Source organism: Nomascus leucogenys, unplaced genomic scaffold (assembly GCF_006542625.1).
Source record: "Nomascus leucogenys isolate Asia unplaced genomic scaffold, Asia_NLE_v1 Super-Scaffold_241, whole genome shotgun sequence".
NCBI lineage: Eukaryota > Metazoa > Chordata > Mammalia > Primates > Hylobatidae > Nomascus > Nomascus leucogenys.
In genome coordinates this window covers 2798168-2810754 of record NW_022095767.1, presented here as the reverse complement: position 1 = coordinate 2810754, position 12587 = coordinate 2798168, and the positions used below count along the sequence as shown (strand labels likewise).

The window sequence follows — 12587 nt, the reverse complement described above, 5'->3', positions numbered from 1 at the left end:
ACCTGCCTCGGCCTCCCAAAGTGTTGGGATTATAGTTTTGTTTTTGAGATGGAGGTCTTGCTCTTGTCACCCAAGGCTGGAGTGCACTGGCACGATCTTGGCTCACTGCAACCTCTGCCTCCCAGGCTCAAATGATCCTCCCACCTCAGTTTCCTGAGTAGCTGGGACCACGGTGCACACCACTACACTCAGCTACTTCTATTTTTTTGTAGAGACAGGTTCTCACTATATTGCCTGGGCTAGTCTTGAACTCCTGGCCTCAAGTATCAACCTGCCTTGGCCTCCCAAAGTGCGACTACAGGCATGAGCCACGGTGCCTGGCAATTTCTGTTAAGTCACCTAGTCTGTGGTACTTTGTTATGACAGCCCTAGCAAACAGATACACCCACTGAAGGCCCTGATAGGTCCTGCAGTCAGGAGCCTCTGTGAACCCCGTGGAGCTGGGAGGAGAAAGCAGGGAGAGTTTGCTGTGTGCCTCACATGAATACAGCAGAAGCTGAACACAACTCCTGGCATTGTGTGCCTACAGGTCCCTTGGAACAGTTCTAGGGGGGTTGGAGTTCCAGGGTCCATTCTGCTTAATAACAATATTAACGGAGCAGCCAAAATGGTTCCAGTGAAAATGGGGTAGCAGCAGCTGTCACGCTTGCATGTCACCAGCCTTCCTGCACTATCTCCGTTCTCTCCTCTGCAAAGCAGCTGCTATTTTGGGCTCCATGTTTTTAGATTGGGAACCCCGTAAGTTGGCCACGGCCTCATCACTAGAAAATCTTAGAGCTGATATTCAAACGAGAGTCCAATTTTTTTTTTTTTTTTTTTTTTTTTTTGAGAGGGAGTCTCGCTTTGTCACCCAGGCTGGAGTGCAGAGGGGCAATCTCGGCTCACTGCAGCCTCCACCTCCTGGGTTCAAGCGATTCTCCTGCCTCAGCCCCCCAAGTAGCTGGGACTACAGGTGCCCACCACCACGCTCAGCTAGTTGTTTTGTATTTTTAGTAGAGATGGGTTTTCACCATGTTGGCCAGGCTGGTCTTGAAGTCCTGACCTCAAGTGATCCTTCCACCTTGGCCTCCCAAAGTGCTGGGATTACAGGCGTGAGCCACCGTGTCCTGCCGAAAGTCCAAGTTCTTAACCTCCATGAGGGCTTGAGATGCCCTCGGGGGCAGGGAAAGGCTAATTCTCCTTCTGAGAGGATAATAGGGGTTGGTGGGGCCTGGGGCACGGGCCTGGGTCAGCACAACTCCCAGGGGCTCCCTTGGAAAGAAAGTGAGGTGGGCGCTGGCTGGCAGAGACACGGCAAGAGTTTATTTCTCTGGAAAGGGAGGGGCAGGGGGCGGGGCCAGGGGTCAGGGCAGGGCAATGTCTTCCAGCTTCTGGTCCAGCGTCTTCAGGTCATCCAGGAAGCGGGTCGGGGTGAGGATGTGTGAGGAGCCTGTGCAGGAGCAGAGGTTTGGGGATGATGTTGGGGGGCGCTGCCTTCGTCTTTGGCAGGCTCCCGCCAGGGTCCTGGCTGGTGTGGCGCTGTCCCTGTCCCTCAGCAAACCAGGTCCCTGACTCGAAGGACTCTGGAGTCTAGAAACCTAGAAGGTACAAGCCTAGCCCCCGGGGTCCCAGTCCTGGTGACTTACCAATGAGCACCTCCCACTTGCCCTCGGTGGCCCTGGTCACCTCGTAGGCAGCCCTCATCTCCGACATGGCCACACCGCCCATGACGTACACGATGAGCCGGGGGCCCGCCCGGGCCTCTACGCCGGCCTTGTTCTTGTGCCAGTGACCGAAGCGGGCACTGTGCAGGGCAGGGCAGGGGCAGAAAGCACAGGCAGGAGGCCGTCACCGCCGCCAGGCCGCCCACCTAACACAGACCCAGGCGTGGGTGGGGGCAGCCTCGGGGCCTCACCTGACTGCAGCCTGGGAGCTGGCCGTGGGGGCGGGGTCGGATATGAAGGGCCACACGTTCCTGTCCAGCCTGTCCTCCACGGCGTCCTGGCGGCCGAGAGGGGGTTTAGGGGAGGAACCCCAGGCATGGGCCTGGGGTCAGGAGAGCCCCCCACGGGGTATTCAGGGGCCAAGATCCTGGCAGAGAGGAACCAGCATCTCCACCTCCTGCCTCTGGGGGACCCAGGAGTCTAGGCCTCTAGTCCATTGGAGATCTAGAAATCCAGACCCATAACTCATTGGGGACCCACGAATCTAATTCCATAACTCTTTGGGTACCCAGAAGTCTAAACCCACAGTTCCTTGGCGACCCAGTAGTCTGGGCCTCCAGGCCCTCGGGGACCATCAGTCAATACCCCCAGCCCTTTGGGGAACCCAGCGTCTGGGCTCTCAGCCCCTCAAAGCCCCAGAATTCCAGGTATTCAAGGTCCATGGGGATGAGGAGGTCCAGGCCTCTGGCCCCCAGGAAGAAGGAGGGGCCGGGGCTCTTAGAGGGACAAGGAGGAAGCCAGGAAGCCGCCCCGGGCCCATTACCATTGGATGGTGCTGCCCTGGGATCCTGGGAAGGCCAGGGCTGGGGCTCAGGGGGGCTCCTGGAGGGGCAGGGGAACAGACTAGAGAGACATAGCGGAGGCAGCCGGCAGGTGGGGAGGAAGTGAGGCTCCCCAGCACAGGCCCCGCTGTCGCCCCAATTCCTCAGCTGCGGGCTTGGCATGTCCCCCTCGGCAGAGCAGATCGGTGCCAAAGGAATGCCAGCAATGAGCATTTTCCCCTAAGCCCTGAGGCTTAGCGCCTCGGCAGGAGGGAGGCTGAGCTGCCAGCTGATGCGGAGGGCTGACCCCCACCCTGACCTGCCCACCCAGTACCTCCATTACGTCCTTGATGACCGGGGTCCAGCGGGACAGCTGATAGGTGGGCTCCATGCGTTCTCTCGGCTCCAGCCGGCTGGAGGAGCCCTACAGGCAGGGCAGGGAGGGCCGCAGGGGGATTGAGGGGGAGGAGGCTGGTCACAGAGGGGCTGGGCCTGGTGTGGCTGGTAGGGTGGGGGATGGCAGGCAAAGATGGGGAAGTAGAACAGAAAGCCAGAGAGAGTGAGAGACAGCAAGAGTGCGAGAGAGAGGAACAGTGAGCCAGAGAGAGACAGAGAGAGAGAGCCAAAGGGAGAGAGAGCGAGCCAGAGAAAGACAAAGACAGAGGCAGAGATAGGCAAAGAGATACGAGGCAGTGAGACAAAGTATGAAGGCAAAGAGAGAGACAAGAGATGAAGCGGGAAACAGAGAGAGAGGAAGACGGGGACAGAAGGGGGACAGAGAGGGGAGGGGAGCGAGACATAGAACAGAGAGAAAGGGAAAGGCAGAGAGAAGGGTGAGAGAGAGAGATATGGAGAAACAGTGCACAGCGAGGTGGATGAGGGATGGGGGAGAGATGGGGACAGGGTGAGGGCACCCTGCAGGGGGACACACAGGGCCAGAGAGAGACGGGAGAGGCTCGCCCGAGAGTCAAGCACACACATGGCTGTGTGCGGGTGCTGGATGGGTGCGGGGCACCCTCAGAGACGCCTGGGAGCCCAGATAGACAATGTGTCGTAGCCCCCACGCTGGGGACCCTACTCCCTGCCTCTAGCACTCAGACCACCCGCCCCCAAACGCACCACCGCCAGGACCAGCCTGGCAGCACCCATGTCTCACTCCCCCTGCCTATTGTGTGACCTGGGACTGGGGGAGGCCCCAGTGTCCTCTGGGCCCCAGACCAGACCCGAAACACTGCTTTTGGCCTCCCAGCAACCACACCACGCCAGGAACCACACCATAACTGTGCACCACCGGCCCTCTGCCTTGCAGGGCCCCTGCTGTGATCGGCACCCTCTCCCCGGTTCCCCCCACGCCCACTCCTGGCGTACCCCGGGGTTGGTGACAGTGCCTCCCAGCTGCTCCAGGTTGCGGATGAGGCTGCTGTGTGCCTGTACATTGGCATGCTGAATCAGCTTGGCCAGGTTCTCCTCACTCACACCTGGGGGACGGGAATGGGCGGGCTGGAGGCGGCGGCCAGGTGGGCTCCCAGGTTTAGGGGAGTTTGGGGTGGGCTGAGGAGCTCCCAGGACTCTGATAGGAGAATCTTGCAGTGGGGAGGGCCTCAGGACCCCGGGTTAGTGTGAGCAAAAGTGGGAAACCTGGAGGGGGTAGATCAGGGGCTCCTCCGGATGAGCTGAGGGAGCCCCACATCTATAGGAATCACAGATGTGAGGGTTTCCACATCAGCAGGGAGCCCTCACCTCAATGGAGAAATCCCCAAGCCAATGTAGGAGGGTTCCCGGGTCCAGAGGGGTAGCTGTGGGGGTTGGTGAGCCCGGTGAGTGGAAATGACCCAAGGAGAGCTGCGGGGTTCAGCAGTTCCCAGGATCGTGGGAGACGCTGGCAAATGGGGACGTTCCAACTCCCCACAGCCCCCACCCACCATTCCGAAGGAGGATGTAGAGCAGCAGGACCCGGATCTTGTCGTAGGCAGGCACCGCCGCGTCCAGCAGCACCGGCACGATCAGCTTCATGGAGTCCTTGATCTTCTCCCCCTCTGCGTCGGAGCCCATGGCCAGGTCCTGCGGGCATGGGGTCAGCCGTCCACCGGCCGCTATGTGTCAGGGAAGGGGACGGGAGAGGCAGGCCAGGGACATCCCCAGAATCCTTGGCAAGAGGACATTTGGGTCCTACCTCATCTCAGCACCAGGTCTCTCAAGGTCCCACCCCTGTCCAGGGACAGTCTCTCCACAGGCCCTGCTCCTCACCCAGGTCCCACCTTTCCAATGCCCCACCCACCTATGCACAGGCCACACCCCTATCCTGAGACTACCTCTGCAAGGCTCCATCCCTTACCCAGGTCCCACCTCTCCAAGGTTCCACCCCTCACCCAGGTCCCACCTCTCCAAAGCTCCATCCCTTACCCAGGTCCCACCTCTCCAAGGTTCCACCCCTCACCCAGGTCCCACCTCTCCAAGGTTCCACCCCTCATCCAGGTCCCACCTCTCCAAGGTTCCACCCCTCATCCAGGTCCCACCTCTCCAAGGTTCCACCCCTCACCCAGGTCCCACCTCTCCAAGGCTCCACCCCTCACCCAGGTCCCACCTCTCCAAGGTTCCACCCCTCACCCAGGTCCCACCTCTCCAAGGTTCCACCCCTCATCCAGGTCCCACCTCTCCAAGGTTCCACCCCTCATCCAGGTCCCACCTCTCCAAGGTTCCACCCCTCATCCAGGTCCCACCTCTCCAAGGTTCCACCCCTCATCCAGGTCCCACCTCTCCAAGGTTCCACCCCTCACCCAGGTCCCACCTCTCCCCCAGGTCCCACCTCTCCAAGGCCCGGTGCCTCACCCGGGTCCCACCTCTCCACAGCTCTACCCTCTCCCAGGTTCTACTTCTCCAAGGCCCCACCCCTCACTCAGGTCCCCCCTCTCCAAGGCTCCACCCCTCACCCAAGGCCCCATCCACCTATGCCCTCATCCTAGGCATAGGCCCTCATCCTAGGACCGTTTCTCCACAAGACCCACTCCTTCCCCACCAGGCCCCACCTCTCTCCAAGGCCCCTCCACCTCTCCACTAGCCCTGCCCCCCACAGGCCCTGCCCCACCTGCTCCACACTACACAGCTTCTCCACCGAGCCCTTGAAGTGCTTCATGCAATCATCTGCTAGATGCAGGTGCGTAGAATACTGCAGGGTGCGGGGTGGGGGTTGGGGGTAACAAAGGCTGAGTCATGGCAGAATGCAGACAGAGCATGGGGTTGAGGGGCCGAGGTGTCCCCGCTCCCTGCCCACCCGAGCGCACCTTATTCAGCTCCTTCTGGTACTGCGGCATCTTTTTCAGGATCTGGGATAGGTCTTTGATGTTCGCCTGGGGAAGTAGGGGGAAGAGGGTAGGGATTGGGGGGGCGAGGCCAGGCAGTGCCCACCTGGGCCTCAGTCCAGGCTCGAAATCCAGGCTGTGGCCCTGCACCCATGGGGAGGGGGGCTTCCTTCCACCAGCACCTTTGGTGACCTGGGTCCACCCCTACCTTGTCCGTGGTCAGCCTCTTGCTCTCACAGAAGGTCCTCAGGAGCTCCGTGACCTTCCTGGCCATGAGGGTGGGCAGGGGTGAGATTGCGGGGAGAGGAGCCACAGGCCATGTGTCCCCACACGGGGCCATGGGTAAGCCCACTCCGGGGGCACAGGGGGAGGTGGGGTGAAATTGGAGGCCAGTCTGGAGTCACACTGAGGGGTGCTCATGAGGGCCAAAGACTTGGCAGCAGCCAGGGATCCCAAGGCCGCTACCAGGCCCACAGCGGGGGAGGGGGGGATCCAGTCTCCATGTGCACCCACTTGGACACATCTGCGATGTGCATGTGGCGAAGCTCCACCCACAAGTCATCGTCTTCGTCCAGCAGGACGGCCTTCTCCCGCGCCTCGCTCAGCCCGGTGGTCTCATACCTGGGGAGGAAGGAGAGAGCCTGGGGGTCAGGGGAGCTAAGGACTGGGGAACCAGGTTGGTGGCAAGGGTGGGGATGGGTTCCAAGTCTGAAGACCTGTATGTGTCCTGCTCTATGTCCAGCAGATCATAGGCCATGGCCTGGAACGTGAGCTCATGTAGTAGTGGGGACACGGGGTCAGCTGCCCGGTCCATGATCAGCAGCTGGGAGCGGGTTTTCTCTGGGCCCTGGGGTGGGGTTTAGGGCAGGAATGAGGCACTGACCCTGAGCCGGCTGGGGCTGCCCCTCACCTCCCAAGCACACCCCCTCACCTCGCCCAGACTGGGAGTGTCTGCCTTGAAGGCGTTCAGCTTGGCCAGGACAGCGTGGGCCAACTGGGCTGTGTCCTCTGGGCCCCTGGCGGGGAGGTCAGACACAGGGGACATCATTAGGGGATGGGGTCAACGATGGGTTTGAAGGTGGGAGTCAGGGGCCAGGGTGAGGGCCGGGGCTGGGGTCACAAGAGAGGTTAAAGGTTAGGTGTTGCACGCGGTTGGGGGGGGCGGCATTGGGGTGTGGCTGGGTGGGGTCCCCACTTGCGGTAGCGGATGGCCGGATACTCCTGCAGGGTGGCGCACAGCGTGGCAATCTGCTGGGCCAGCACCTCGAGCTGCCGCATGCGCTCCCCTGCCCGGAAGGGGCAGTAGAGGTTGTAGGTGCTGTGGGGGGCATCGAGGGAGAACACCTGGGCGTGGAGAGGGACAAAAGCAGAGAGAGAGGGGCCCAGTGGGATAGAACTCAAGGCAAGAGCTCCTTGGACTCTGTGGGTACCTCCCTTTTTAAAATTTTACTTTATGTATCTGTTTTTGAGACAGGATCTCGCTCTGTCGCCCAGGCTGGAGGGCAGCGGTGCGATCATAGCTCACTGCAGCCTCGACCTCTGGGGCTCAAGCGACCCTCCCACCCCAGCCCCATGAGTAGCTAGGACTACAGGTGCATGCCACCACGCCAGGCTAATGTCTTTTTTTTTTTAAGAGACGGGGTTTGCTCTGTACCCAGGCTGGTCTTGAACTCCTGGCCCCAAGTGATCCTCCTGCCCTGGCCTCCCACAGCGCTGGGATTACAGGTGTGAGCCACTGCGCCCAGCCTCAGTGTCTGTTTCTGAGGGAACAGGGGACATTTGGTCACAAACCCCCACCCCCTGCCCAGGATGAGCCCGGGCCGTACCTGGGCCTCGTAGGGGAGAAAGGCAAGGTGAATCTCCTTCAACGTCTTCACCACCTTTGCCAGACGAGAGCGGCCTAGCTCACTGAACAGGGGCTCGGGGCAGGCTGGGGTGAGGCAGGAGTGGGGCATCAGGCCAGAGCAGCCCCCACACTTCCTCACCCCACCCACCAACACCCTAGGCTCTCCTCACTCACTGTCGGTGAAGAAGATATGGGCCGCTTTGTAGGTGAAGGTCGGGGTCCCCCGGAAGTCTTCAATCAGGGCCTGAACTGACTGGGGAAGGTGGATCACTCTCTGGGCCTGAGCCTGCACACCCAGGCTCATTGTCTGCCTAGGCCTCCCAGCCACCTCCCATCTGCCACCATATGCAAACATGGATGGACAGGGTCATGTATATGTGCACATGCACACTAGTGTCGCATCCACATGGGCACACGTGCACACACACACAGATGTGCACAGACACACACATACATACACACGCATACACACATGCACACACACACAAATGCACACAGACACAGATACACAGACGCAGATACAGACACACACATATGCACATGCAGACACACATGCACACACAGAGACATACACATGCACAGACACATACACATACGCAAACATGCAGACACACACACAGATACATGCACACGCATACACAGATGCACAAACACACACGTGCACACACACACGGACACACGCACATGCGTACACAGATGCACACACACACACATATGCAATCACACATGCATGCACACATGCAGACATACACATATGCGCACATGCACATGTACACACATGCATGCGCATCCACACACACACGCTCACTCATATAGGCACCTTCTTCGTGGGGCTCAGCAAATAAATGGCCTCCAGGCTGGGAATGGGTTCCCGCCGTTTGTTGATGTCTTCAACAACTAGTAGGAACAGAGGAAGGGACACAGGTGGGTGGCATCCAGGCAGGGCCACGTGGGGAGTCTCAGGTGTGGGGGGGTTGGAGGCTTGGGGAGGAGGAGTGGATGCTTAGGAGGGACTGCAGGAGAAACCCACTTAGGGATCACCAGCTAAGAGCCACACGACAGGGTTCTGCAGGGGTTGTGCAGCCAACTGGGTTCCCCAAATTTACAGACAGGGAAACTGAGGTTCTGAGAGGACAGGCTCCCTCAGCACCTGTCCCTCAATGGCAAAGTGACTGGGACACCACCTGGGGTCACCCATAGAAGGCTCTGCATTCTTGGGACCCCACATCCAGAGTCCACCCTGGGAGTCCCACACAGGGCTCCATGTGGGGGCTGCACTGTCAGGAAGGGGCTGCAGCCAGGGAGTCCTGCAGGGGAGGCCTCCAATCCATGGGCTCCCGCAGTCAGCTTGCAACGTTTAAGAATGGATTTGGTCACAGGATCCAGGCTGTCCGTGCAGGGAGCTGCATACTTGGCAGTTCTGGACGATTTGAGGGGATCCTACATTCAAGGACTAAACCCTGGGAGCGGGGCACAGTCAGGGGTTCCCACGCTGAGGTCCCATCTCACTGGGGACCCGTTCACTCACTGGTGATGCCCTCAGCCAGGATGTCTGACATTTTGCAGCAGGAAGACAAGATGCGCATGCTGGGGTGATCCATGATAAGCACCTGTCCAGATGGATGGACAGATGGATGGAGAAGCAGGCGGAAGAGGCCACAGCTGGCCCCAGGAGGGGCCAAGGCAGTGGGAGGGGCAGTTTCAAGGGCTGGCTGGGTGGGAGGACCCAGGACGAATTCACCCAACTCCACCCATGTGGACAGGCAGTTCTTGGGGGTCTCACATTCAGGGTCTTCCCCATGGGCCTGATGATGGGCTGCCTCTGGGTACCCAGCCATCTGCCTCGCCCCTACCTTCCACTCCCCATCCTTCTTGACACTCCGAATAACTCCGCTCAGAATTTCTGCAGGGAAGGGAGGGGAGGGGTCAGAATGCTGGTTCTCTGGTCCCACCACTGCCCCAAGCCTTCTCAGCCTTGGGGCTGAACCCCCATCTTAATTCTCATTTAGTTTTTTTTTTTTTTTTAAGAGAGGAAGATCTCACTCTGTCCCCTAGGCTAAAGTGCAGTGGTGTGATCATAACTCACTGCGGCCTCCAACTCCTGGGCTCCAGTGATCCTCTTGCCTCAGCCTCCCGAGTAGCTGGGACTACAGGTGTGTGTACCACCCACAGCTAATTTATTTTTATTTCTGTATAGATGGGGTCTCGCTATGTTGCCCAAGCTGGTCTCAAACTTTTGGCCTCAAGCAATCCTCTTGCCTCGGCCTCCCAAAATGCTGGGATTACAGGCGTGAGACGCTGCACAGGAATCATTTATTTTTAGCCCCCAGTTCTGCAAATTGGCTTCTGGGGTCACCCCCAATTTACAGACAGGGAAACAGATTCTTAGGCAACATGCAACTCACCTAAGCATCCTGAGTGTCTAAGTGGCAGAGTGCTGGGGCAAAAGGTGCCATTCGATAAGCATGTTTTAGATAAATGAAAAGAGGAGAATAGGGATCATCTACAGCTCTATCTGCCTCTAGAGCCAGGCTCTCGGCTTCCCCACCTGCTACCTCAAGTACTCCTGCTGTGAGGGTTTCAGCCAGTCCCCCCACCCTGGTCTAAAATGTAGGACCCCTGGTTCCCAGCTCTGAGGCATGCCTAGCTGAGGCTATCCCACTGACCTCCGGCCTCAGTTTCCTCATCTGTAAAATGGAATCACTTTTTTTCCAATCTCCTCCAATTAAAGGGGTTTGAGCTACAGACTGCCCTGCCTAGAGGAGTAGAGAGAAGTAACGGGGTGGCCCCGCCCAGCCACGTCCACTGTGTCATGTCCACTGTTATCAAGACGGCCAGGGCGGAAGGAGCAGCTGAGGCCGGAACTCCCCGGGGTGGAGGAAGAGGCGCCCTCCACCCTTCCCCCAAGAACCGGGGCCGGTGAGGCCTGGACGCCTGTGTCCTCCAGCTGCAAGGTACTCCTGGGAATGGGGCAAGGAGGAAGGCATCCTCTACACCACCACCCCTCTGGGGCCTGGACACGTCCCCTGAGCGCTCACAGCACCTAGGGTCGCTGACCAGAGCCCCAGGAGGCCCCAAGAATCCAGCCCCTGAACTTTGCCCGGCTTAAGAGATCCTAGAGTGTGGGCATCCAGCTGTGCCCTCCTCCACCGGCAGGCACCCTAGGAGGCCCAGGAGTCCGGGCCCCAGCCTACGCCACACTCTACCCGTCCCCTTTGGGTCCCCGGAGTCCGGCCCCCCAATTTTGTTCTGTTCTGGCACAGGAGAGCAGGGGCGTCCAGCTGGGAACCCGTCCCCGCCCGCCCCCTCGAAGGTCAGGTGCTCGGACGCCCAGCCCGGCCCCCAACTCCCAGCCGCCACGAACCCAGGATCCCAGAGCCCGTGCGTCCCCGACCCCCGTCCCCCACCGGACGCCAGAGCCCGGCCCCGGAGAGGCACTCACTTTCCCCCACCACCGCCTTCAGCCCCGAGGGCGCCATCTTCCCCGAGGGGCGCCGCCGCCGCTTCCGGGTGTGTCCCAAGGTGGGGGCGTGGCCCCGCGCGTCACCCACGTTGACCCCGCCCCGCAGGCCCTGGCCCCGCCCCCTGCGCACCTGGCCCCTCCCCGCCGTCGGTTCTCGCCCAGGCCCAGGAAGTTGAGTCCCTGGCGGAGAGGACGGGCAGGTGCGTCCGCGCTGCCAAGCACGAAGTCGCTGGAGGGGCACACCTCGACGACACGCTCACAGACGGGAGTTCAGACACACATTTCCTGGCTTGCGTGCGAAGCGGGATCGCAGGGCAATAATCCCTCCATCTTCCCCGGGAGGTTGCGTGTCTGCAAGATACACGGCGCCCACTCGATGCCACCGGGCCGCCACTGTCTGGGCCTGGGATCTTGACCCACTTGCCTTCTGTACTTCAGGGTTTAGAGGCAGCAGCAGCAGCAGCAGCCGTCTTGGATAACTTTTGATGGATTCAGGAGACCTGGAGACCTCGTGTGCAGGCACCTGAACATAATTTTCATTCAGTCCTGCCCGATGTCCCGACGAGGAAACCGAGGCTTAGCGGGATCCCTAATCCAAGGCCACGACGAGTGAGCCTGCTGGGATTCAAGCCAGGATCCTGTCCCCGGGGAGCATTTGTCACAGCCTTACCCTCTTCCGGGAGGAGCCACGCTTACCCTCGTGGACCAACAATCGAATTAACATGCTGATACACACATGGGGTGAGTGACGCCCTCAAATGCTTGCAAACACACACACACACACACACACACACAACTCAACTCGGAATTTCAGAAGCTGCTTCTGCTGTGTGTTCTGTTGCTTGGAAGGCACAGCCCCAGCAGCACCCATACAAAATGAGGTCTCCGACTTAAGGTGCGAGGTATGTGCGTAAACAGACTCTTGCTGGTCTGAGCTGGTTCCTTCGCTCGGCTGTGTTGATGAAGGTACCAAGCCCCTGCCACTTACATGGGACATAGGGAGTGAATCAGACCCGAAGGTCTTGGGGGGAAAGGATCCATGCTGCCCTAAAGGAAATAAACTAATGTGACAGCAAGTGCCATGGAAGGTAGGGGTGGGAGGGGACTTTATTGAGGATGACCCCCGAGGGCCTCTCTGAAGAAGCAGCCTTTTGACATTATCCCTGAATGAATTCTAGAAGCAGCCACACAGCATGTCCAGGTAGAGAAGGGAGGAGACCCGAGCTTAAGAAGGCTGGAGGGTAGGGGCAGCAGGGGCCAGACTTCTGTAGGACAAGGTCAGGCTGACCCATCCCAGTGCCAGGATGCAGGACTTTCAGTGCTAAAAATAGGACAGTCACAGGCAAACCAGGACGGTTGGCAACTGTAGGTAGGAGTTTTAGCTATTTCTTCCTTTCCTTTCCTTTTCCCTTCCTTTCTTCCTTCTTCTCCCTCCTCCCCGTTTTTGTTTGTTTTTATTTCGTAAAGAGATGGGTCTCGCTCTGTTGCTCAGGCTGGAGGGCAGTGGCACAATCA

The 12587-nt window shown here is 59.4% G+C and overlaps 2 protein-coding genes across 4 annotated transcripts; one reads left to right on the top strand and one right to left on the bottom strand.

Moving 5' to 3' along the window:
- Positions 1–1280: 1280 nt before the first annotated feature.
- On the bottom strand, positions 1281–11128 carry STXBP2 (syntaxin binding protein 2). 3 transcript variants are annotated; one of them, XM_030807748.1, is made up of 19 exons: positions 11052–11128; positions 9463–9512; positions 9138–9219; positions 8430–8506; positions 7784–7862; positions 7590–7693; positions 6959–7107; positions 6695–6779; positions 6480–6610; positions 6277–6384; positions 5972–6029; positions 5746–5811; positions 5550–5630; positions 4387–4525; positions 3833–3942; positions 2799–2888; positions 1895–1980; positions 1626–1783; positions 1281–1429 (listed from the first exon to the last, which is right to left on the bottom strand). In XM_030807748.1, the coding sequence occupies exons 1-19, from the start codon at positions 11086–11088 to the stop codon at positions 1344–1346; spliced, it is 1776 nt and encodes a 591-aa protein (XP_030663608.1). In that variant the 5' UTR covers positions 11089–11128; the 3' UTR covers positions 1281–1343. The 3 variants fall into 3 exon arrangements, with proteins under 3 accessions (XP_030663608.1, XP_030663610.1, XP_030663609.1); XM_030807750.1 differs by lacking the exon at positions 1626–1783; XM_030807749.1 differs by lacking the exon at positions 5550–5630.
- Positions 4517–5529, top strand: LOC115833535 (extensin-like). The gene is made up of 2 exons (XM_030807751.1): positions 4517–4803; positions 4872–5529. The coding sequence occupies exons 1-2, from the start codon at positions 4560–4562 to the stop codon at positions 5444–5446; spliced, it is 819 nt and encodes a 272-aa protein (XP_030663611.1). The 5' UTR covers positions 4517–4559; the 3' UTR covers positions 5447–5529.
- Positions 11129–12587: the final 1459 nt, after the last annotated feature.